Consider the following 26,066-nt stretch of genomic DNA (forward strand, 5'->3'; position numbering starts at 1 on the left):
TCTTTAAAACTATACGCAACGGATTTTGATGCGGTTTTTTTTAATAAATTCACTCTATTTATAAAAAAAAACGAGATTCTATTTATTCAAGAGGAAGGTTTTAGTATATAATTTATTAGGTTTTAGACAAAGCGGGCGAGGCCGCGGGCGGTAAGCTAGTAAACTCGATCATAAAATTTCGGAAATTATCTAAACTGTACGGGCAATTTTATCAGAAGTTTAAAAAATATGTCTAGTAGGTTAAAAATTTTTATCTGTCTACATTTTAAGATACAATATAATAAACCAATTACCTTGTATCAGTGCTACTTGATATGGCAACTCCATCTCTATGCCAAGTGAATTGTGGTGGTCTGTCTCCTATAGCTGTGCATTGCATACTTACCTGAAAAGGTTAATATTTTTTAAAATAAACTTTTTTCTTTATTTTGACATCATCAAACTCAAAAAATGTTTTTACATTTTGATCTACATTTTGTTAAAATTCAATTTTGTGAGTACATATAGATAATGATTTAGAAATAACTTACATCACCACCAGGTGTGAGTGTCCTCTCCGTAAAATGTTGTGTAATGATCACTCTGTTATCTGTGAAGCGTCTTCTTCTTTTTGTATCTGCAAGTAAATTTAAAAAGTATAAAAATTTCTATCTGCATTCTCATCTATCAACCCGCACTTAGCCGTCGTCGTTGTTTATAAAATGAAACTTCTTTAAATTTTTCTTTCGGTAGAACAAATATGGGCTGATGATGATCATAATGATAGACCAAGACTTGAATGAAGCCTTAGGACGAAAGTTTAAAATGAGTTAATGGATAAAGCATTGACGCTCATACAAATGGTATCTACGTCATTGGGATAAACTTAAAGCTATGTAAACGATTTTGGAAATTCATATAACAGTAGAAAAACCAAAAATAATTTTATATCTCCTATTATTTTTATTTTCATTCAGTTCCCGTATAGAAATGGGGTGAGCGTACTGATTAAATATAAAACTGTTTAAAACTTTTAAAAGATGTTTATATGGAAATAATTTAGACTGGTTTATTGTATTTTCGTAGAATTTCATATCAAACTTATGAGGGTAGAATGTGATTTGGAAAAGCTGTTAGAGTTAAAATGAAATGGCCAGCGGCTCTCATTATCGACCCTCGTTACATCGGACATGCTAGTAGGATAGGGTATCTAAAGTTTTGTAGAAACTGGGATAATTTATTTAGAGTCCATTTTTTTTTTGCTGCTAGTTTTGGACGAGTAAAAGACATTTAGAGCTTACGTTTAATAAACTTATAAAAGTATGTGAAGATTGTGTATTCAGTTATTAATAATTAATTAGAAAACTCCAAATAGTAGCTTTTAATATCCCCATTGAAATAATAAAATAAAAGTTGTGAATTCTCGTTAATGATACATTGAATATTCCACATAATTTATTGTTATACTAATTGCATTTGCTGTATAATTACTTTTAGTAGTAATTACAATGATTAAAATTTTAGATTAAATATTTAAAAAACAAGAACTTTCACATTCAGGAAATTTAATAAAACTTCAACAACATTTTTGATAGATTAAGGCAACGTGACTAAATTTTTATGAACTTTAATTATTTTACATTCGTCCACCTATTTCTAAAACTACATACACCCTACACAAAACGAATATAATTACGTCGGGACGGATTGCAATTTGCGAATCAAATTGGTTGCTACTGCGGGTGCCGATAAAGAATTTCCCAAGTTTAAGCTTTGATACTGTTGAGTTTTTAATTAAACGCCCTTTTGCTAGAGGAATGTAGAGCTCGTAGCTAATTTGAAAATTGCAAAGAATTGTGAGCACGTGTGTCTCCTTCGAATGTTGGTGACATACTGACCTGACTACTAACACTGACTTCATCTACTGGCAAATCTATACAAATATTATAAAGCTATAGGATAAGAGCGGAGCAATGTGGGTAAAACCGCGGGGCATAGCTAGTCGATAGTAAAATTATAATACCCTTCATTATTAACCTATTTTTCCCTCTTAATAACAATTACAATAACAAAACTGCATCTAAAAAGCAAACACTATTTAAAACATATTTTTAAATAATAATTATTTTACCCTTCGTTATTTGAATATAGCTTTTTTTTAGATAACATTTTTAATATACGATAAAAATGGAAAAAGCTATTTTTGAAATACCATTTACAATTTTAATTATACTGCTCACGCTTTTTTCTAGAATGAAATTCCTATCGTCGAGATTTTATAGCTAATCATTTTTAAATAAAAATCATCGACATCTTTAAAGATAAATACTTTAATTTTTAAGTCCTATGTATATTAAAATGCCAAAATGTACCATTAATGTCTCGATCACATTTGTGGATAGAAAATTAGAAAAAAAAAATGAAAAGGAATACTTCGATTGAGTTGAGCCGAGCCGAGCCGGGGCGCAAGGCTAGTTTTTGCTATTTTATTTTCTTCCATAGAATGAGACTGAAAGATTAATTTAAGGATTAATTCTATTAAACAAGCTGTCATTACAAACATTTTTTATTGAGTTTGATTTTAATTTTATTTGACGCTCTTCCAATAAATAAAGGGAAGTATATCTATCTGTATGTTCATAACTACTATATAATATGCATACTGCATAGCCATAGGTACTACATATTATCAAGTAGGTTAGAAAAATTATTTGTGGGAATCAATTGTTCCTTCGTTTCGGTACGGTAATGTATCCTAAGTTTTATCATATCAATTTTGTAAGATAGGTATTTGTATATATGGTTAGTGTAATATTTTACTTGACGCTTTCTTTCAATCAAAGGAATATATTATATCTATAAAAAATCTATAATATGCATAGGTATGACGTCACTAATCTATTTGACAGAATATTTAGTTCAGACCAGTGAACATGCACTTGGAAGACCTCATTAATTCCTGAATTAAAATCAACTGGGTGCATCGTAAGCAATCAGAGTCCAATTTAGCTGGTCAAATAAATGGTAATTCGCTTAGTTGTAAAGGGACTTGGTATAGTTAAGGGGTAATGGTAAAAATAAAGTTGGTGATGAAAAGGATAGGTTCATTTTACCGAGCAGGGCAACGATACCAATAGTTAAAAAACACATAATATAAACTTATGAAATTATTGTAAGTATTGTCACCGATCCTTGATAAGTGTACAAAGTTTGAATTAAATCTGTTTGTTCAAAGTGCGTCAAAATAATGTTTAAAGTTCAAGCATTTTAAAATTGCTTGAAGACTGATGAGATACTATTTTAACAAAGCCATATTATGATAATAATAATAAATAAAAGTTCATCTAATTGCCTTCACAACTTAAAAATCAAAGGAATTAAATATGTAAAGGTGATACTATACTATGATAAAAGAATAATGTCACTTTTTTATGATAGTGAAACAATTTTATATCGGTTAATACATAGGTAGCATTAGAGCTACCTAAAAAACTATATATATATATACTAACTAAAAGTAAGCCCCCAGATTCGATATTTGTGAACAGAAATAAAAACTTTTTTGCCAGTTATGACACCATAAAATATATGAAATTCATTTACCCCAAAAAGCATTAAGTTTTCAAATACTATTTAATCGGGAACATCAGGCATTGCAGTAGCATTAGAGATAATTACTAAAGTTAGTTAGTCGAAATTAGATGCAACGATCGGATCTGTTTGGTTGCGGTCACGTAGACGTCTCTGGTTTTGCCGGATTAATGAACTGATGTATCTATTACTATAATTAATGTAGTTCTATAGAATCATGTCCTATGGTACTAATATTATAAATGCGAAAATTTGTGAATATGGATGGTGTATATGTATGTTTGTTTCTCTTTCACGCAAATACTACTGAACCGATAACAATGAAATTTAGCACACATATAGAGGGTAAATTGAATTAACACATAGGATAGGTTTTATCCCGGAAATCACACGGGAACGGGAACTATGCGGGTGTTTCTTTGAAAATGCGGGCGAAGCCGCGGGCGGAAATCTAGTATGTACCTAATACTTCTATAGTATCTAGTTATTTCTTATTTATTACTACATAATATATAAAAGAAATCGCTGTCGCTGTCAGTCCGTCCATATGTGTGATTTAAAACTACAACGGACTTTGAAGTTTTTTTAATAGCTAGAGTGGTTCTTGACAAAAGATTTAGTAGATAATTTGTTTTTGTATAGGTATTATCATACCTAAATGTCGCACCGTTGTGGCGTGAAAGAGTGACAAACAAACAATTTCACTTATCATTTATCATATTACTAGAAAGGATCCATATAGGTAAATAATGATCTGCATAGAAGCATTATTACATAAACCCTTGTTCCCATTGCAGGAACATAGTTTAGATTATAATCCACCTTTAGCCAAGTGCGAGTTGGCACACGTCACGTATCGTTTACCTTTGTAGTTCTACGAAATGATAGTCTGTAACGACTTACCTTTTAATAAATCCCAGGTTTCGTCCAAATTCTCGTGTATGGGTGGGTGGGTGTCTCTGTAACAATAAAATATTTTTTTAAGCTATTGCATAGCTTCTATCGCGGGCCTTGAGCGCAGGGACTGAATCGAGAAATTCCGTAACGAAAAAACCTCACGCTCCCCACTCCGATGGGCGGAGGTGTGGCTTGAAGGCATAGCATGCAATAGCTTTACCGCGGCAGTCCCCGAGTGCCACACTTTTTTTTTAATAAATCCAAAATACAATTAGGTATAAATAATTAGGTATTACAAAATATTATATTCTTAGTTCATTTGATGAATAGGTACCATAAAAGTTAATTAGTTTTAAACGTATATGTACCTACAGGCAAACATTTATTTATAGTTAACTTATATAACATACGACGTAAATCAAATTTTTTTTTTACATATTTGTTACCTACACATTTAATTGTAACATTACTTAAATATTGTGTTTCAATCGTAACTAAACAACATTGTATATCCCTTATATTTCTCACATCCTAATACCTATAACATAACGTAAACAAAACACCATTTACTCGCAGAAAAAACACCATTACCTCACATTAAACAGTGCACCTAAAATATCTAAAAACTGGAGCAACATTTGAATAATTCATAAAGTTCTCGCATAGGAGTCACGTGCCAAAGTTGGTTAAGTCAAAATTTACATAATCCTCAATATGGAGCTTGGTAGCTAAATGGTATGTGGTACGAAGATATTGCTGGGTTGGATTGTTACTGAAATCGGTAGTTTCAATTGTGTTTTTTAGCTCTCCTATCTCTACACATAGGAGATACTATCAGCCGTTTGAATCGAGTATTTGACGTTAAGAACATCTCAAACCATACTTATATGATGCTAGAATATTTTCTTGTATATGACATAAGTTTTTAACCGACTTCAAAAAAAAGGAGGAGGTTATCAATTCGGCCGGTATGTTTTTTTTTATGTATGTATACCGATTACTCCGAGGTTTCTGAACCGATTTACGTGTTTTTTTTGTTCGATGCGGGATTGTGTCGAATTGGTCCTATAAAAATGTTATTCGGATAGGCCCATTAGTTTTTATTTTATGAGCATTTTTGTCTGTATTTGTAAATTTTGCAAGTGCAAGTTTGAAGTCGGTTGTTTTTAACGCAGTTATCACTTGTCTCAAACCTTAATCAAATAAATCTCAATTGAGAAACCGGCCTTAAAAATATTAAAACTACGGCAGTACAGCAGTACTGAATATTGTAATGAAATAAATACAAAGTCCCAAAGTCAAAATGTATAATCCTGAATATGGAGCCTTAGTAGCTAAGCGCTATGTGATATGAAGATTAGAATATTGATATACCTTGTGGCAACAGTAATCGGTAAAGTTTCAATTTTATATTTTTTGGCTCTCCTTACACATTGGAAAAACTATGTTTCTAAAGTGTAGTTCTTTCTATTTGAGATTATTGTAAAGAAACTAATCTATTTGAAGACATTCATTATTATTGGATAGTTGTTTGACAGTCAAATATAGGTACGATAACTTAAAAAGCCTAAAGCATGTTTGCAGCTAAATACCTATAATGTAAATAATAAGGATTATCAGAGATTTCAATAGTTAAGATTGCACTTATTGTTGATGTAAAGCAATCCACATAATTAATAATGATTATAATATTATGTACTTGTTTTTTCAGAAACCAAAGCAAATTCTACAAAGCATAAAAAATTTTGAAAACTATACTAAAACTGTGGCAAAACTGTGGCAAAACTGAATAATATGATGAAATTATTACGAAGTGGCAAAGTTAAGTCAAAATTAACATAATTCCAACGTAAGTAGTCAGCATTCCGCCAGCAATAATAATTCAAACTTGTTAATGATAAACAAAAGTTTAACTTCTTCGTGAAACATTATTTAAGTTTCTAATTTGTTTACGCTTGATGAATTATGATTAACGATAATTAGGCGCGTGAAAACGAAGCAGATTTTCGGTGGTAAATATTTTATTCTGGTTAAGAAGTTTATTTATACTAGCTTTCCGCCCGCGTCTTCGCTGCTATATCTAAAATATAATAAATTGTATACTAAAATCTTCCTCTTAAATCTATCTATTACCAAAAACACATAAAAATCGAGACACATAAAATAATAATACTAAGACCAATAATTGGGGCGAGGTTTGCGGGCATATCTAGTTTTTATTTTTATTTTTACAATTATTTTGTAATTCAAAATTTTTTAAAAACTGTAAGTATGTAGTAACGATAAAAATATTTATAGTCTCAAAAGTTAGCTGTTGTTTTTTCGGCAAGGTATTTTTTAAAGTCACGTCTAATACATGTATTAAGGTAAATTTATATCGAACAATATACGAAAAATTTTAGAAGAAAAGCTGGAAGCAAATTTTTATACAGTATACACACAATACATTTTGTATTGTATGTAAGATGTTTCTAAAATATCGGTTGATATATTTATGAACAGTTTGATTTCATATTAAATTCCAACATCAAAGTTTGAGAGGATGGATGTACATGTAGGTGTGTATGTTTGTTGCTCTTTCACGCAAATACTACAGAATAGAAAACAATGAAATTTAGCACACTTATAGAGGGTAACTTGGATGAACACATAGGATAGGTTTTATACCGGGAATCCCACGGGCGCGGGAACTATGCGGGTTTTTCTTTGAAAACCCGGGTGATGCCGCGGGCGGAAAGCTGGTTATTTAATAAGTATTAAAATAACCAATAACAAGATAAAATATATTAATTAACGTATTTTCAAAGACTACACTTGCCTAATATGATAATGAACCAAACAACATGACGCGAAATAAATTACTCCCACTTCCCTAAATGCGTAATTAATTAAAAAACAACATTTATCACGACAAAAATAATTACGTGTCAGTGTTTAAGAGGTAAGAATGAAAACGTTCAAAATAATGGATGGGACGTTTTTCGTTGGCCTAAATAAGGGAAAATTGTAAGGCACAGACGAGAAACTCCCAGAGGAAATTTAGTAATGAGCATACCTGACAGATCTCATTTTTACACCTCCTTGCGCTAATTACTCTGTGTCTAATTAGGGTGACGTGTGGCTGATTTTGATGGAATTGAATAATGTATTGATAATAATTTGAGTAAAATATAGGTACCTAGGTATAGCTTAAATCGACGAATGTTTACGCGCAAACCTTAATAATTTTACACGCCAAGTTCTTTTGTAGTTTTCTTGTGTTAAAAATAAATGCATTACCTCCCGCATATTCAAAGAAAATCTCTAGCCTTATTCCCTATATTCAGACGCAAAATTCACACCATAAAATCGCTTCGATGCACTGTTACCTAGGGAAAGACAAGCGAATAAATAAATAGGTACACTTAAAACGCAAGACAGCTAAGCTTTATTTAATAAATTCTGCCTCCAAGGATAAAAAAAAAATAGAATATAAAAGCTTGTTTCATGAACATTTTATGACCACACGGGCGTAGCTGCGTCTAACAGCTAGTAATATTATAAAGTACGAATTCTTTTATCACTTAGAAAAAATCTTTGTAAAATCCATACTAATATTATAAATGCGAAAGTAACTCTGTCTGTCTGTCCGTTACTTAATCACGCCTTAACTATTGAACCAATTTGCTGCATGAAATGTGGTATAAAGATATTTTGATACCCGAGAAATAGGTTTTATACCGGAAATCCCACAGGAACGGGAACGATGCGGGTTTTTCTTTGACTGCTCGGGCGAAGCTGCGGGTGGAAAGCTAGTTAAAAATAATCTGTATCTGTATCTGTGTATCTCTTTTGTATAGATTATTTATTCAAAACGATGAAATAAAAAAACATTTATACTAAAACTATAATATTTATTGAATAGTAATCTCGGTGTGGGCTCGTTTCCTTGTCAACGTCAGTTAGCCAGACCACTGGAGCGGAAAACGGGAGCTGATACCGACCGTGTTTGTAAATTCTAATATGCAACGGCATTTAATAAATAAATAATACATTTTATGCAATAACGTTATTTGTTAAATATTTTAATTAAGTTATGAAATGGATGAAAATTATGATATGAACGAAGCTCAGTAAAAAACAATCATAATGCAATGTTCGGCCTTATCTGGGTCTTAAGTAACCTTTACAAGCACCCATAACATAATATTATATTGAAAATTTCTACAGTTTATTTATGATTGCTGAAGCTGACATCACTCGTGTTTTACCTACTTACATAGATTAATGGTAGTATTTATTGAAATTTCGCTCTATTTCTGTACATTTATTAAGCAGCGTTTATTACGTATACAGGGTGTCCCACTATTTGTATACTAAGCGCGAAGGGACTTGTAAGTTGTAGTTTTGAATACACTGATCACGTAAAAAAATACTTAAACAACAAAATTACGTCAAAAATTTTTTGCTAAAATTTTCCTGAAAATCTATGTATTATTCTCTAGCTTCGCGCATCCGGCATATATATACCGCTTTTCTAATGTGAGCATTTTGTCTATGAAAACATAATCTTAAGCGAAAGCTAACGTGCTGGTGGTAAAGTTGGGCGGGTTACTTGTTTTGGGTGTACACTGTACACATCGAGTTTTAAGAATTCATCTATTTGAAAAAAGACGTGTGGCACTCGGGGACTGCCGTGGTAAAGCTATTGCATAGCATGCCTTCAAGCCACACCTCCGACCCCGTCAGAGTGGGGAGTGTGAGGTTTTTTAGTTACGGAATTTCTCGATTCGGTCCCCGCGCTCAAGGCCCGCGATAGAAGCTATGCAATAGCTTAAAAAAATGTGTATGGAATTCTATAAGTATTTTTTACGTAATCAGCGTATGCAAAAGTATAACCTCCTTTGAGCTTAGTATACCAACAATGGCACACCCTGTCTAAATTAAGCAGCGCTTAATTAGAGGATAGTTACACATAGTATTATATTATCTGTAACTGTAACTGTCTGTGTGTAACTAATACAATCTTTCCGAGGTATAAGCCTATATACCTACCATTAAAAATATTCATAGAGACTGGTCAAGATATTTCCGAAGGGTATGGTTAAGTTTAAATACAGTGACACGAGAATTTTAATATTCTTCCACGTTTATTATATGTAACTGTATTCAGAAGAATGTCCTACATAAACAATATTCGTAACCCATCAAGCGAAGTTACAGGAATTTTGAACATTTAATTAAAATGAAACGCCAGTCGCGGTATTTGGCAGGCATTTGCCTTTCGGTTTAAAATGAGATTAGCGGTGCTGTTAAGTTGTTTTATTTGTAAGTTTGTATTGTTGTATTTATTTTGGATTATATGGAGATGGTCAAAATTAGGAAAAAAGGTAGTAAAATATCTTTAAAAACCGGCTTAATATAAAGAAAATAAATAATAACTAGGTTGTATCAAGACAAGTTAAACAATTTTTGATAAGATATAATAATCAATAATAGCTTGTTTAAAACTTTATTTGTCATTATAAAATGCTTAAAAAAAACTAAATATCAAGAAGTTGTTAAACTAGATTTTTACTTTTATTATTTTTTTTTGTCATTTGGAAATTTATTTAACAAATAAGTATTACTTACAACTTCTGTGTATTCTTTCAACGCGACACGACGCATTTTAAATTTGTTATGTAGGTTATTGTACCTTCTTTTTTCTCTTTAATTAAAAACACATCAAAGTTACACTTCGAAACTAGCTTTTCAAACAAAGATTTCAAAACATTTTCATATTCCATTATATTACGTCCTATAGCATAACCTAATTCCCACAATCTGAAAAACTATTTAAAAATTTCGCTGAAAATCCCAACGAACCAGCAAGATAGTTCTTGCATATTTAACTTATACGTCAAACGGAATACGAAATGTAGATATATGCAGTTGCATAATTCTCTGTGATTGCGTTATACTATGTTGGAATGTCTAACTTTTATTAGTCTGTGGCAGGTATGGGATTGTGGCGCGCTTTTTAAAATGCGTTCCATTTTTAAATCTGGTAACCGACTTTCGGATGTTTCTAGAATTTTGTGGTTGTTGCTCGATGGTGTTGTTTGTTGTGGTAATAAAACTTAATGAATATATTATCATTTTAGTTGGGTAGGATAGAGGTCATAATTATTGATTGATCAAATTAAAATATTAAGACGCATATATTCGTAGATGCGTCGGAGCGTTTTAGTCTTTAATTTTTTAATAACTATATAGTTCGGTTTCAACTATAGCGTGTTTATTGTCTTGATTGATAAGACATTGGTTTAAAAATCGGTTCATCCATTTCAAAGCTACAATGCCATGAAGTTTACACGAATTACATCAATAGATATATTTAAGAAAAAAGCTTTTGCTTTTTATAAATAATAACAAACAGCATTGGTACTTACTTTGAGGTCCTCGATTCATCCCCGTTAGCTGTAAACAAAGAAACATACACATGTAAAACTGGTTATCATTAAGATAGGTATTAGAAAACTTACAATGATTATGAGTTCTTAACTGGATAGATATTCAATGTGTTTTAAATTGTATTGATAAATGTTTTATTAGGTTCAGGTTCTACTTTTTATTGTAGACATTTTTAATATTCTGTTCGATATAATATCACTTTACTGTGCTCCGCTCCTGTTGGTCTCAGCGAGATGATAATATTATATACCTGTAGCCTTCCTCGAGAAATGGGCTATCTAACACCGAAATAATTTTTCAAATCGGACCAGTAGTTCCTGAGAGTTTCTGTGATCTGTGTTCCTTAGATTAGCGCTTTCAAACAAGCTCTTTAGCGTTATAATATTAGTACCTATAGATAATATATTATAGTATAAAAAGCATAAAATACAGTTCATTTAACATATTTTACCCTATACATAACAACAAGTAATAATAATTACAACTACCCATTTCCAGTTTCATGAAGAAATGTAAAGTAAAAGAAATCTGAAAGTTTCAGGAAGTTTCTAGAAGAAACCTCACAGAAAAGCAATTTTTATCCTTGTAGTGGGATTTTGTAAAAAAGATGTTGTAATACACATAGAACTTTTTTACTTTATATAGCTTTTTTACTTTATATATTTAATAGGTACTAGCTTTCCGCCCGCGGCTTCGCCCGCATTTTCAAAGAAAAACCCGCATAGTTCCCGTTCCCGTGAGATTTCCAGGATAAAACCTATTCTATGTCTATCCAAGTTGCCCTCTATATGTATGCTAAATTTCATTGTAATCGGTTCGTTAGTATTTGTAATTTGCGTGAAAGAGTAACAAACATACATACTTATACATCTATCCTCAGAAACTTTCGCATATTATTATTATTAGGACTAATTTAAATATAATTACGCTTAGGTGGAATTTTTTTGCCTTGGTTAAAACTTATTCGATGAATGACGTATTAAATAACCAAAAATGTGTTCTGCTACTACACGTAAAGGCGAATTTTTCTTAGTTTATAATTTTACGGATAAGTTCTAACCAAAATTGAAAAACCGTACCTTAATGATTTTTAAATCAAATATTCATCATAATATTAAGCATATAAAATGTTTTTATATTAAAGTTTCTTACGCGCCATGAAAATTCAAATACACACAATAACGAAAGTACAAAAAAGAAAATATTATGCTTCTTTAAAGAAAACAAAATGCAAATGAAATGAGGAGGGAGATATAAGAGGTCTGTCACGGGATCAAGTGAAGTGTACGCGAGAAAAGCCGGGGGTGGAGAGCTAGTTAGAAAATAATTAATCATCATTTTAAGTCAAAATAACCTGCTTTTAAAAATAATCTATACTAACATCACATAATACATAATAGTAGCTAAACGCTACTAATATTATAAAGCTGAAGAGTTTGTTTGTTTGAACACGCTAATCTCAGGAAATACTGGTCCGATTTGAAAAGTCTTTTGGTGTTAGATAGCCCATTTATCGAGGAAGGCTATAGGCTATACTATAGATATCATCACGCTAAGACCAAAAGGAGCGGAGCAATGCGGGTATAACCGCGGGGCACAGCTAGTCGAAAACCGAAAACCCGCATAGTTCCCGTTCCTATGGGATTTCCGGGATAAAAAATAAGCCTATGTCTTACTCTGCCTTCAGCTACTTACATACTAAATTTTATTGTAAACGGTTCAGTAGTTTTTCATGAAAGAATAGGTAACAAATAACCATCCTCACAAACTTTCGCATTTATAATATTAGTTGGATAGGATTATATGAAAGCCTAAAAAATTAAAAAAAAAATTATAAACCCCTTTTTTACAAAGAATTAGTTAAATCGCATTTATTATTAAAAAAAATAATTAAGTAATCAAAAATGCCACGAACGTATTTCCCTCTATCGCAAAATTCAATTTAAAATATTCAAACAATTTTGCAGTTTTTCTCGGAATATTGCAAGGTATATTGGATTCTGATAAAAAAAACATAAAATGACGTCCAAAAACAGTTTTTAATTACAAAGGCTTTTTGTCAGGCTCAACGTGTAGTTTTTATATTTTGACATTCTGAAAGTTTTAGATTTTTGGAATAAAAACATTATTCACGTCAGCGTTGTTTTCGATTTTTTTTATCCAATACTAGCTATGCCCTGCGGTTTCACCCGCGTGACTCCGCTCCTGTTGGTCTAAGCGTAATGATAATAATATTATACATATAGCCTATAGGCTTCCTCGATATATGAACTATCTAACATCGAAAGAATTTTTCAAATCGGACCAGTAGTGTCCTGAGATTAGCGCGTTCAAACAAACAAACAAACTATTCAGATTTATAATATTAATATAGATAATGTGATATGAGAAGCAATGAACGTTTTATTTATTTAAATCCTTTCTTGTCAACCATTAGCCATCCATAAAGCGCTAATTCCCTTCAACAAATACAGAGTATTACGTTGTCATTAAGAAGGTCCACGGGGATCAAACAAAGGGTCTCAATTGACTCTGCAAAGAAAAACAGCGCTGTTTGTTGAACCCTCATGAGTAACGAGGGTGGTACAGTGCGGGACATGGTTGGACTATTGTGTACGTAATGTAGAACAGTATGTATAGAAATAAATTGTTTGTTTAGCTCTTTAATAAAATTGTAGAAAAACTGTACAATTTAAATAAATAACAATTCATATAGTTTAAATAAACTCATCTTATTATTTTATTGTCACTGATCCTTGTGTAGAAAGGTTGAATTAAATCTATCCGTTTTAAGTGGGTCAAAATCGACCCTTAATACTAGCTGAAGCTTATTAAAGCGTGTTGAAAAGACTAACAAGATACTACTCGTGTATGAAGTAGTAGCAGGTATTCGTGTGACTAAGAATAATTATTGATCAATCGCTTTTTGAGAAATAGTGTAAGTTTAATTTTAGAAGTCACTGATAGATAGTTTTATTCACTTGCAGCAAATAAATATAATAAGTATATAATATTATACCTTCACAAGCACAAAATCATATTCATAATTCAAAATTAATATTGTTATAATTCTAGTATTTTTAACAACTATTCTATAATTACAAACATACCTTGTAACTATTCGAAAATATTCCACGTAACCAAGTTTTTTATATTTCAATTTCTTTCAAACCTTCGCCATGCAATAATAATTTTCATAACCATTAAAGTGTACCGTTAATTTTGCACTCAGTGTACGTTTGCTAACATGTACATAGATACATTTTTAAAGGGACAGTTATTCTGTACAATATATCTGTAGAGCTTTAGTCATAATGTGGGCCGTCATTATTATTTGATGAGTAAATATTATACTTTAGTTCTTGTATGAATAATAATAATGATGCATTTTGTAATTGCAATCCTTACAATTATAAATGCGTGTGTTTGTTTGTCTTTCTCTCACGTTGTAACGGAGTGATTTTATGATATGATTTTTGTGTCTGGTGATAGTTAGGCTAGAGAGTGACATTCCTCATTTCCATGGGAACATCGATTTCAAATTAATTTATATATTTAAGTAGTTTTACTACAATAGTTATATGAAAATTCATCATAATTTGTTTAGCAATTCACATTTGACATAACAAACAAATGAAAACAGATGGAATAATGTTTTAAACCTATAGATAAAGATAAATACCTTAATTCTAACATCGCTAATTGCGTTGTATTTGCCAACGCTACACTGTGTACATTAATATGCTGATTGTACAGCGAATTAAGAGCAGTTCAAACACGTGTAGACTTATCATTAGCTGATTTTTTAATTTATTCTTGTTCTATATGACTATATGTTACAGACGTATGGTTCCTTGTTATTGTATCTTTATTCATACTAATATTTGTGTAGGAACGTGCTAATATTAGATGTGAAAGTCTGTTTATTTCTTTCGTTTTTAGAGTTAAACCGCTTATACAGGGTTACTTGTAAAACACCGGCAACCTCGCAGGACAAGATAGCTAACATCATAAGCAACAACATTTGTTCTACGACTTTTGATAATTTGTCAAAAATAAATATTCATTTAATTTTCCGTTTGAATATTATAAACTCTACGCCTCCTAAAAATTACGTAAACAAGAAGCGAACGAGAGGGGGACGGGGCGTCGCGTCGACCATCCTATAATGAATAGAACATAGACTTACAAAATATGTTAGGAGAGTACAATAAAAGTTTAAAAAATCATTTAAAAATAATTTATTGAGTTATGCCAAAAGTCGTAAAACAAATGTTGTTACTTATAATGTTAGCTATCTTGTCCTACGAGGTTGCTGGTGTTTTTCAAGTAACCCTGTATAATGTTGACAAATTTTTGTGATATATTCTTGAGAATATTAAAAGCTACACGTAGACTGGTTTCATTATAAGCTGTGCTTAATAAACTAAAATTATGAATTGAAATGAATAGCTCCTTTTTGATGTTGGTTTATCAGTGCTATCCTTAATAATAAATGCGAAAGTAACTCTATCTTTCTGTCTCTCTTCTTCACGCCTTAACCAATGAACCGATTGGGATTAAATACAAAGATAGTTTGTGACTTCAGAATGCACATAGGACAGTTTTTATATCGGAAAACCCACGGGAACGGGAACTATGCGTGTTTTTCTTTGTCTTGACGAAGCCGCGGGTGGAATGCTAGTCTATATTATAAAAATGAATCGCTAAATTTGTTACTAAGCGCAAAACCCGAGAACCGCTGAACTGTTTTCGTTAATTTTATTTAATAATATTCCTTGAAGTACGAGGATTGTTCTTATGGAGAGAAAATGTAAACATATACAACATATACCGCGGGCGGTGCCGGGGCGGACCGTTAGTTTTAAAAACTATTCACTTCTAAATCACATTATCGCATTAATCGCCAAATGGATACCCAAGGTCGACTAGTTCCTAAACTACATTATTTACGTCCCAAACCCCATCGGCCCTTAAAATATTATTTACATTACTTGGGGCTAAAGTTTCGCAATTATCCGAGACACCGACAGCTAGCGAAGTTTGATAAGCTCAAGGAATTTATAGTTTGTGTTGATTACTTTTAGGAACGGATTATGTAGGATGCTGTTACATCCTGTGTAGTTGGGATTGGTTTATGATAGGTTTTGATAATCTCGGGTCTTTTTGGTTTATTTTCGTGTTAATTCTGTTAGATATTTTGTGGTTTATATTTCGGGGATTATTATGCCGGGCTCAGATATTTATTCGACGAACGCTCGCTAGAAGTAATTTTTCAATTTTTACATATATTTGTGACCATCTGCATTATGTTATAGACTGACTGCATCGGATATCGTCTTAGTACACTATATTACCATATCGTCTTAGTACACTATATACCAAAGAATATCACTTGTACACACTCACAACTAATACATTATATTATGTAGTAATTATTTAGACATCTGTCCTAATACTTAACAAAGCTCTTATTTTGTTTTTTTTTTAATAAAAATTTGGCACAATGAAAAAATAAAGAACTTTTTTTAGAATGTCAAAAGCCACAAGATTTTATTTAAGAAAAAATAATACAACAATAAAGTCGTGCGTACATAAACATTGTAGTTTTCATCATAATATATATTTATGTTGTTAGAAGTAGTCCCGAGCACAAGTTATTAACAAATAAAAACATATTATTTGCACACAGTAAACAGAAAGGATACAAAAGATTTAGACAAGGTAAAGAAAGCCGGATTGTCGTTTTAGTCTGAAAAGGTTGTTTATACGTTGATGGTTTCTGTAAATAAAACTTGGAGAGTTTCAGAAAAGGTTTACAGAATCATTTGGCAATACTATTATGCCGTGGTTTTAATACCTACATATTCTATACTAATATTATAAAGCTTGTTTGTTTGTTTGAACGCGCGGGAACTACTGGTCCGATATGAAAAAATCTTTCAGTGTTAGATAGCCCATTTATCGTGGGATATATATTATCATCTCGCTTAGACCAACAGGAGCGGAGCACTGTGGGAAAAACCGCGGAGCACGGCTAGTTAGAAAATATACAAAACTATTCTTAATCAACAACGGACGGAACGTAAAAACTACCTACCCATTAAGAAAGGTTCCAACATATTTCGGTAAATGTTGATAATCTTTTTGAAGTGGTAGGTACGTGTAAAAATGCTGATAATCTTCTATGTGTCTTATCTAAATCTCGATTCATCTTTGCTACAATTCCAAAATATATAACAATAAACAAAACACACCACAAAATATTTCAAAAACGTACAAAATATTCCCTAAAAAGAGGAGTGCCTCATCAGAACCGAGATCAATAGATTCCGTGAAAATTGCAAAGAACTGCACGAGCCTGAAAATTAATGTCCGTAACAATATCCTTTGGGAAATGTATTTTTACTACCTTTTGGTTGCAGTTCGTTGGCTTGAGGTGAGATAAATTTTAAGTTTCGGTCGGTATCTTCATCTCAAAAATATAACTAAAAGGTAATATATTTCTTTCACAGCTGCAGGAATAATGGCTTTTTTTTTTTTTTTTATTATTTTATGTACTAAATCTGTTCAAGCTTACTGTACTCTATAATAAGACATAGGTAATGAGTTAAAATCCCTCTCAGGTTAATTCGTGATGCATGAATATATGGAATTCAGGAATATATGGACGATAAAAACCCATGGAGGGTTGTCGCGTAAAAACCACAGGACAGTTCTTTGGCATAATCTAATATATAAAAATCAATGCCACTTTTCGTTGTAATTCCATAACTCGAGAACGGCTGAACCGATTTCGATAATTCTTTTTTTATTATATTCCTTGAAGTACGAGGATGGTTCCTATGTAGAGAAAACGTTAATATGTACCACGGGCGAAGCCGGGGCGGACCGCTAGTATGATATATTATGTAGTTAGATATAAGTTTTATATATTGTAATATTGACATGATGTTAAAAGAGCAACTATGGAGTTTCTTGCCGATTCTTCTCCATAGATACTGCTTTCCGAATCGGTGGTAAATGTTAAAAATACTTATGTAATGACGATTCGAAAGTGCTACTAAATAGTAATCTAATTGAATAAATGAATGTTTGAGTTTGAGTTTTATGAAAAATAAGTTACGATACATTTTTACATCGAACCACACATTTTAATAATTCAGTCATCTTTATTATTGCAAAAGGATGTTATTTTCACAGAAATATGAATTATTGACGGACAATCATGTGTTGCATAAACTGTAGCTTCTTATGTATAACTTAATTCAAGCCTGCTAGCTTATACTCAATATGTAACATCATTTCCTCCCATCCTTATATCTTTATAAAGGACAACTCACATTGATATCTGCTTTGACCGATTACCGTGTTAAGGCAAATCTGTATTTCCTTTGATTGCCCGACTACCCGTAAAGATCGGATAAACGATACTCAAGTTAAACATATAGACGTTTCTGTTTCAATTTATATTGGAGTTGGATGATAAGACGAAATCGATAGAGGATAGCAATTGATATTGCTTTTCGAATCGGTAATCGGTAAATGTTAAAAATCTATACTAATATTATAATGCTGAATGGTTTGTTTGTTTGTTTGAACGCACTAATCTCAGGAAATACACGTCCGATATGAAAAATTCTTTCGGTTTAGTAGCCCATTTATCGAGGAAGGCTATAAGGCTTATATATCATCACGCTAAGACCAACAAGAGCGGAGCAATGCGAGTGAAACCGCGGGGAACACTACTATGTAATTTATTGGTGCTTCTAGAAGAAGCCTAATTGAATAAATAAATGTTTAAGTTTGAGTTTGAAATTGCTGTTACTATTATTAATACCAATTATATTATAAGTAAATAAGTCAGAGTTTGCAGATAGGTTGCACACAGCATTTGATCTACAAAAATGACACACTAATCCACACAAGATTAGACGACAACGTAAGTGGCTAGTCCACTATCGCGAGTGAAAAAGAGACAACTGAATGTGGCTAATTATCCAAAGTAAGATGGCATGATTGAAAAAAGTGATGTCCCGTGTTCCCGTAGTGGGGTAAGGGGCAGATACATTATGCATACATCTGTTTCACTGATCTATTTTCTTTAGGGACAAGAAGGTGATCAGCCTTCTGTGTCCTACCAGACCGAGAAATTTTTTTTTCTTCGTCTCCACCGGGAATCGAACCCAGGACCCCTCGGTTCTACGCTCACACGTTAACCACTGTACCAAGGAGGCGGTCAATGGCATGATTGAAGTATAGCGAAAAATAGACAACTGAATTAAAATTTGGCTAATTAAATTTCGACGTGCCACTCTCAGAGCGTTAATAACCTTTTTACTTATAATATCACTGAATGATAGGTATTTTTACGTTTTATTTATAACTTATCTAATAAACGTATAAAATACTTCGACAAAATACCAATTCATTTATTATTTTCAAATAGCAAAGCCCTAAAACTAATCTCACGAAAGCAGAATTGCGAACAAAATTAGGAACAAACACAGCCTGTTATTAATGCATAAATTTATCGTGGCCATATTTTCTGACGTCGATTCGTATTTCCCATAGGAGATATCTCGTCTAAAACAAATTGATTTCAAAAACTTTTATTTATCCGTACACGATATTGTTTTGGGGATAAGACTTTTGAGAAATATCTGCAATAAGAAAAAATTAAACCTAAAATGTTAGATTCATTGGTTAAAAGCTTCCCTTTGGTTAAAAGAAAAGGACGCTAATTCAACCCTATACTAATATCATAAATGCGAAAGTTTGTGAGGATGGATGTGTATGTGTATGTTTGTTAATCTTTCACGCAAATACTACTGAACCGATTACAATGAAATTAAGCACACATATAGAGGGTAACTTGGATTAACACATAGGATAGGTTTTTTTCCCGGAAATCCCACGGGAACGGGAACTGTGCGGGTTTTTCTTTGAAAACGCGGGCGAGGCCGCAGGCGGAAAGCTAGTCTAAATACAGCATAATAATATATTTACCAGCTTATCAAACGTGATGGTTAGGCAATTAGTTTGACATTAAACAAATAGCAGCGCTATTATTGTGATTAATAATATAGAAGATGTATTATAATATGACCTGGGTAAGTCAACAGACAAACTCTAACTTAAACATTTATCTATTCAATAAGACTTCTTTTAGAAGCATTTTCGAATCGTTGTTACATATTTTTAACATTTAGGTACCACCGATATATAATATTATACCGACTATTATTATCACCGAATATTATTATCAATTTAATTGTAAAAATGGGTTCCAATAAATCTTAGAAATTGGTTGCAATGGTACCTTTCTAGTTACCTAGCTATCTAGTAAGGAATTATATTTATTTATTCTTTATTGTACAATTGGACTTACAAAATAACACAAACAGCGTCTTTAGAGCCTAAACAACCAACGTTCTAGACAACCAACGTTCTCTGTGTTATGTGATAAAATATGTAACAAAGTAGGCATATTAAGTAAGAGAAGCTTTTAAGAGGTTGGTATCAAAAAGCAGTTAATGCGATGCAATAAAAAGTACATATACTCAGTTATAGTTTACTTTTCAATTTAAAAATAAATAAACTGTGTCAAAGTAAAGGCGTCGAGAGCAGACTTGTTTACGTATACACAAAACTTCGAGTTGAAAACTGAAAACTTTACTTAAGTGAATTTGAAGTATACTAGCTTTTGCCGCGACTGCGTTCGAGTCCACGTACAACAGCTGTTTATATAAAATTCCTCTCAAGTTTTACAACTTACTAGAATGTCGTTAACCAAGATTTAAGACCTTACGTTGCTAAATTCATCGAAATGTTATGTCCTGCTGATTACATATAAACACTTTAAAATCTATACATATAATAAATCTGTAGAAGGGTCAATTCTGTACATTGAAAATATTGAAAAAATAAATACCAGGGGGTGTTACTGGATCGATACCAAACCCAAATATGTGATTAAAAAAATTTTTGTCTGTCTGTCTGTATGTGAAGGCATCACGTGAAAACTATCGCTTCGATTTCGATGAAACTTGGTATTTATCCTGGGCGTAAAATAGGATACTTTTTATCCTGGAAAAATACGTAGAAAAAAAATTATCTTAATTTTTCAGTTTTATCCATAGACGTTGTTTTGTAGAACCGCGAACACATGTTGCGTATTGTTATAAGCCTAGCCGTATTTGGGTCCAATAGATATTTATAAGATGTCATTGTCAGAGTTAGGTACTCAAAATGGAGAAATTAACCATCCACGCGAAGACCGACATCCGCGCGGACGGAGTCGCGGGCGGAAGCTAGTTTATAATATAAGCAAGAAAACCTAAAAATAATGATATTAAGAATTGTATGTTTGTAATAACAATGTTTATTAGTAATGGACAAACACATATCTACTGATGCTGTGTTTAAGAAATTATAAAAGATGGTACTTACTTGTATTAGCCTATTATGTTGACTAGGTATATACAATTTCTAACAATTTAAAAATGTAATTTACTTACAATTTTCAGTCCCTTGATGTTTGTTGTATTGAAATCTGAAATTAAAAAAGAAAATAATTATATAGTAGTGAAACAAATTTAATCTATACATATATATAATAAATCTGTAGAAGGGTCAATTCTGTACATTGAAAATATTGAAAAAATAAATACCAGGGGGTGTTACTGGATCGATACCAAACCCAAATATGTGATTAAACAAATTTTTGTCTGTCTGTCTGTCTGTCTGTCTGTCTGTATGTTCAGGCATCACGTGAAAACTAACGGTCCGATTTCGATGAAACTTGGTATAATTATACTTTATTATCCTGGGCATAAAATAGGATACTTTTTATCCTGGAAAAATACGTAGAAAAAAAAATAAATCTTAACTTTTCTTAATATTTCCGCGCGGACGGAGTCGCGGGCGGAAGCTAGTTTATAATAAGAAGGTTTACGCCCACAACTTTTATCAGGAGAAAGTCACTCTTCATAGGTACATATTTCTACCAGCTAGGTTATAAAATATTATTTTTATAATATATTGCAGTTTAGTTTATGTCTAGCGTATTTTGTGAAATAACTGAATGAGTTTGAGTAATCATAAGATAATGGCGTTTGTAATGATATTATATTTAATTTGATTTGATTTATCTACTAAATATTTATGTTGCACTATAGAAGACTATTTGTGAATATTTACTTGAATAAAATATAAAACGGGGATGTATTTTTCCTACTAATTCCTACCTCCTACTAACATTATAAACAAATAAATAAATATTTCAGGACAAATGTGAAAGTTTGTGAAGATGGATGTACCTATGCGTATGTATGTATGTTTGTTACTCTTTCACACAGATACTACTAAACCGATTACAATGAAATTTAGCTCACATACAGAGGGTATCTTGGATTAACACATAGGATAGGTTTTATCCCTGAAATCCCACGGGAACGCCGCGGGCGGAAAGCTAGTCTATACCAAGCACGAAAACCTATGAAATAAATATATTTTTGAATATATGAACTGTGACGTAATATAAATCAAAACACAGACAAGATTCAATCTTTTAATTAATATGTTCTCAAATAAAAAAACATAGAACACACGTTAACAAAACAACACGAAAATTACAAGTTCGGAAAAGCTCCGGTTCATCAAAGGGAATTTTCCACGTTTTCTATGAAAACACGTGGATTTTTCATTATCCATACAGGAGAGGTAATTAAACATGTTTTTGAAGGTATATTACAATTTTATGTTTTCCCCCGGGTAAGGTTTGATTGTGTCTGACAGGCGATATTTTAATTTCTAAAAGACTTATAAAATGTTTAATGAATATGTTTAAAATGATACTGGAAAAACAAAATATTTGTAAAATAATAGATCCTTTCTGAGTCCAAATAAACTACACATACAAATAAACAGGTACATACCATAAAATATGTAAAATATTGAGTTCTCTAACAAATTAGGAAACTTTTCTGGAACACTACACTATTCGTTGGTGAAAACTGAATAAAAATTGGTGCAGTAGTTTTTCAGTTTATCGCGAATAAACACAGACAGACGCAGCCGAATTTTTTATATAATGTATGTATATTGTGTAGTGATATAACTTACCTTTCTGCAAAATCTTCTTCTGAATGTTTGTTATAATCCATGTCCAATATAACTGCAACAAAAAAAAATTTTTGTTTGTGGGTCATTTGTAACAGGATGGCGGTTCTACAGGGGTCTTAGGTACGCAATGACAAAAAGAAAAATGATGGTCAGAACGCTGATACCGGATACCTTAAGATACTATAACGTTTTATATTAGAGAATCTTAACATAAAATATTATATTATGTAGTATCTTCACCGTGTGTGACGCGCTTTAGTATGAACAAATATAAAAAATATTTCAAAATTGCTTATTGCACTCTTGTTTTTTTGACAAATCTAATTTGTTTCTTCCACGTTTTGATTCCGTAACAACCTTCTATAAGATTATAATTATCTATATAGAATCGGCTATTTCGAAATTCATCAAAAACCATCCAGCTATTCAAGCGTGTAAGCACAATTATAATACAAATAGACAATCAGCTATTTTGGTATTTATATTATTACTAAAATTGAAATGAAATGATGGAACGTTAATGAGATACAATATGAAATCAGGACAATTAAGCCTATCCTATCCCTTTTATGAAGGTAATTTCTTCCAGTCAACCTAGAAAAATTATTACGGAAATGGCAGCAAATTTTACATTTGGTAAATGTTTTTTAAATAAGTGTTTCATCTATTTAAACCTATCAATAAATCAAAATCCATGTCAAACCGTTCACCTTTTCTGTCTCAACCGAATTATTGATTAAATTTCAAACTCGACTCCAACTAATTTGCCTTACTAATATATTGCGCAAACATTAATATTCATGCCTTTATTCGAAATTGATTAGTTGCATGCAATTCTAGTTAAGCTGAATGCAATACAACTAATCTGGCACAGCTGGATTTTGTTTATGTTATGAATATAATATTGTATCAAATAGACTCACGTAGAGCGAGCAGCCTCGCGAAGCAATAACTGCGCGAAACAGCGGGAGAGTAGAGGCAATCACGATACTGAAGATGTCCTAAATGTCTTTGATCGGCCGTCATTGTTACGATGGTGGAAGTAAATTCAAACATTAATTTATTCAATAAGAAATGAATGATGCATATTATATGCATATTATAAATCTAGAACCACTTTTGAGTCGTCACATTATAGTTTTACCATTTACCACGGGTTAAGAAAACAGTTTCAACAGAGAAAATAATTGTACATATTACATACTTACTTAGTTTTAAGCTACAAATAAATGACCAACAAAATCTCTTTACAATAGACAAATAGGTTATATTATTACGAATACTCAGCTATTAGAGAAACAGGGATTATGTTGAAATCTGTTGGCGAACAGGGGCTATAAGCTTGGAATTTATTGTTTTGGCTCACCGCATTTCGGTAAATCCATCACTAGATTTTGCCCGCGGCTTCGCTACTATTTGCTTACGTATGTGCATTTGCTTGGTGAAGATTTGTTTGAATGCGTTGCAATTAAATAAAAGATTTATTTTTGGTTTGGTTGAAGATTGCAAAATATAAGTAAATAATATTTGGTTTTTACTGCCAGTTTATGTTTTTCTAATGGCTAAGCTTATTATGGTCAAGAGTTGCTTATTATGCAGTGAAAATATTTAAATTATTTATTGTTTTTAATTAGCTAGTTTAATAAGTTCTCTTGGAAAGTGTATAAATATTAGATACAATTTTAATTCTTATATTGTAATAGCCGAAATAGGTGATCGAATTTCGCGCCACTTATTCCATGTACCTATCTAGGTACATGGAATATGTGGCGTATCGTAAAGTACCTATATACTTTCATCAAAATTACTAGGTACGTATTTCCTAAATCAGAATTATCTTTCTAAATAAATAAGAGACGTAGTCCAAAAGGCTCAAATTAGTTTGGCTCAAATATTAATAGGATACTTATTCATTTGGGGCTAAAAGAAAATCGGAAAATGCGAAGAATTTGGAATATCAAGAAGGCAAAGATACGCTGAGCGCCAAAACAATAAATTCTCAGATTATGTCCAATCGCCAAAAATATTAAATTAAAAACGGTCATAAATTAGAAGAGATTTTATTTGATTTTTATCTGCTTCAAAATTGATTTGCATGATTTCACCCGCACATAATAATCTATTCTAATATTATAAAGCTGAAGAGTTTGTTTGTTTGAACGCGCTAATCTCGGGAACTACTGGACCGATTTGAAAAAAATGTTCTATAAATTTTTTTCTATAAATATACTGCTTTTAGTATTAACATATCAGATTAATTGCAGTCATTAATAAATAATCCCAATGGGTTGGTCCGGGTGGTCAATGCCACCGAGCGGCCCAATGAGACCACGACACAATAGATTTTCTATTGTGTCTGTGATTCCGGGGGCTGAGGGATTAATAATATTGTATGAGGTAATTAGTAAAATGATTAGATTATAACTAATATAACCTTATGTTACAATTGTTATTAGGTAATAATTATAGCTGCACAATATACTAGCTGATCCCCTTAGTTTTACGAAAATTGCTCCGCTCCTATTGGTTCGATGATATAAAGCCTTCTTCGATAAATGGACTATCTACACGTAGCAGTGAAATAATTTTGACCCGTGGTTCCTGAGAGTAGCGCGTTAAAGCAAGCAAACAAACAAACTCTTCAGAAAAAATGGAAAAACTTGTTACGTAAAAAATAACGTTGTTCATTTATTCAAAAACATCTTAACATAATCCGCCATTTTGAATTCCCACTACAATAAATAATAATTACCAAAATGCTTGTTTTCACTAAGCCGAACTATGCAAAGCTGTGCTAATTGGCCCGCCTGGTTCTGCCTCGAACCGGTTTAATCTGGATTTATGTTATCCTACGCGAATTCTAGACTGCAGTATGTTAGGTAGGTATTATCCTATAGGTACCTGGGCAATAAATTGTGCTGTTATACATTACCGGGTTTAAATGTAGGTTAATTTTAGTGTGTTTTCTTAAGATGTTTTATAGATTGTTAAAAAATGTAATCTAATATATATTATAAAGACGAAAGTTTGTAAGTATG

General features: G+C 31.9%; 1 protein-coding gene across 1 annotated transcript; it reads right to left on the reverse strand.

Annotated features, from left to right (window-relative positions):
• Positions 1-289: 289 nt before the first annotated feature.
• On the reverse strand, positions 290-24,054 carry LOC123703009. The gene is made up of 7 exons (XM_045650877.1): positions 23,952-24,054; positions 23,029-23,080; positions 21,423-21,457; positions 10,881-10,908; positions 4,474-4,529; positions 531-616; positions 290-385 (listed from the first exon to the last, which is right to left on the reverse strand). Exons 1-7 carry the CDS (start codon positions 24,052-24,054, stop codon positions 290-292), a joined length of 456 nt encoding a protein of 151 aa, XP_045506833.1.
• Between the last annotated feature and the right edge of the window lie 2,012 nt (positions 24,055-26,066).

Source organism: Colias croceus, chromosome 25 (genome assembly GCF_905220415.1).
Source record: "Colias croceus chromosome 25, ilColCroc2.1".
Lineage (NCBI taxonomy): Eukaryota > Metazoa > Arthropoda > Insecta > Lepidoptera > Pieridae > Colias > Colias croceus.

Excerpts from the sequence above, each read along its gene's own strand:
- LOC123703009 (XM_045650877.1), bottom strand. The coding sequence starts at position 24,054 with ATGACGGCCGATCAAAGACATTTAGGACATCTTCAGTATCGTGATTGC. Across the intron at positions 21,458-23,028 it reads GAAGAAGATTTTGCAGAAAG|ATTTCAATACAACAAACATC; the intron begins GTAAGTTATATC and ends TTTTAATTTCAG. Across the intron at positions 617-4,473 it reads AACCTGGGATTTATTAAAAG|ATACAAAAAGAAGAAGACGC; the intron begins GTAAGTCGTTAC and ends ATTTACTTGCAG.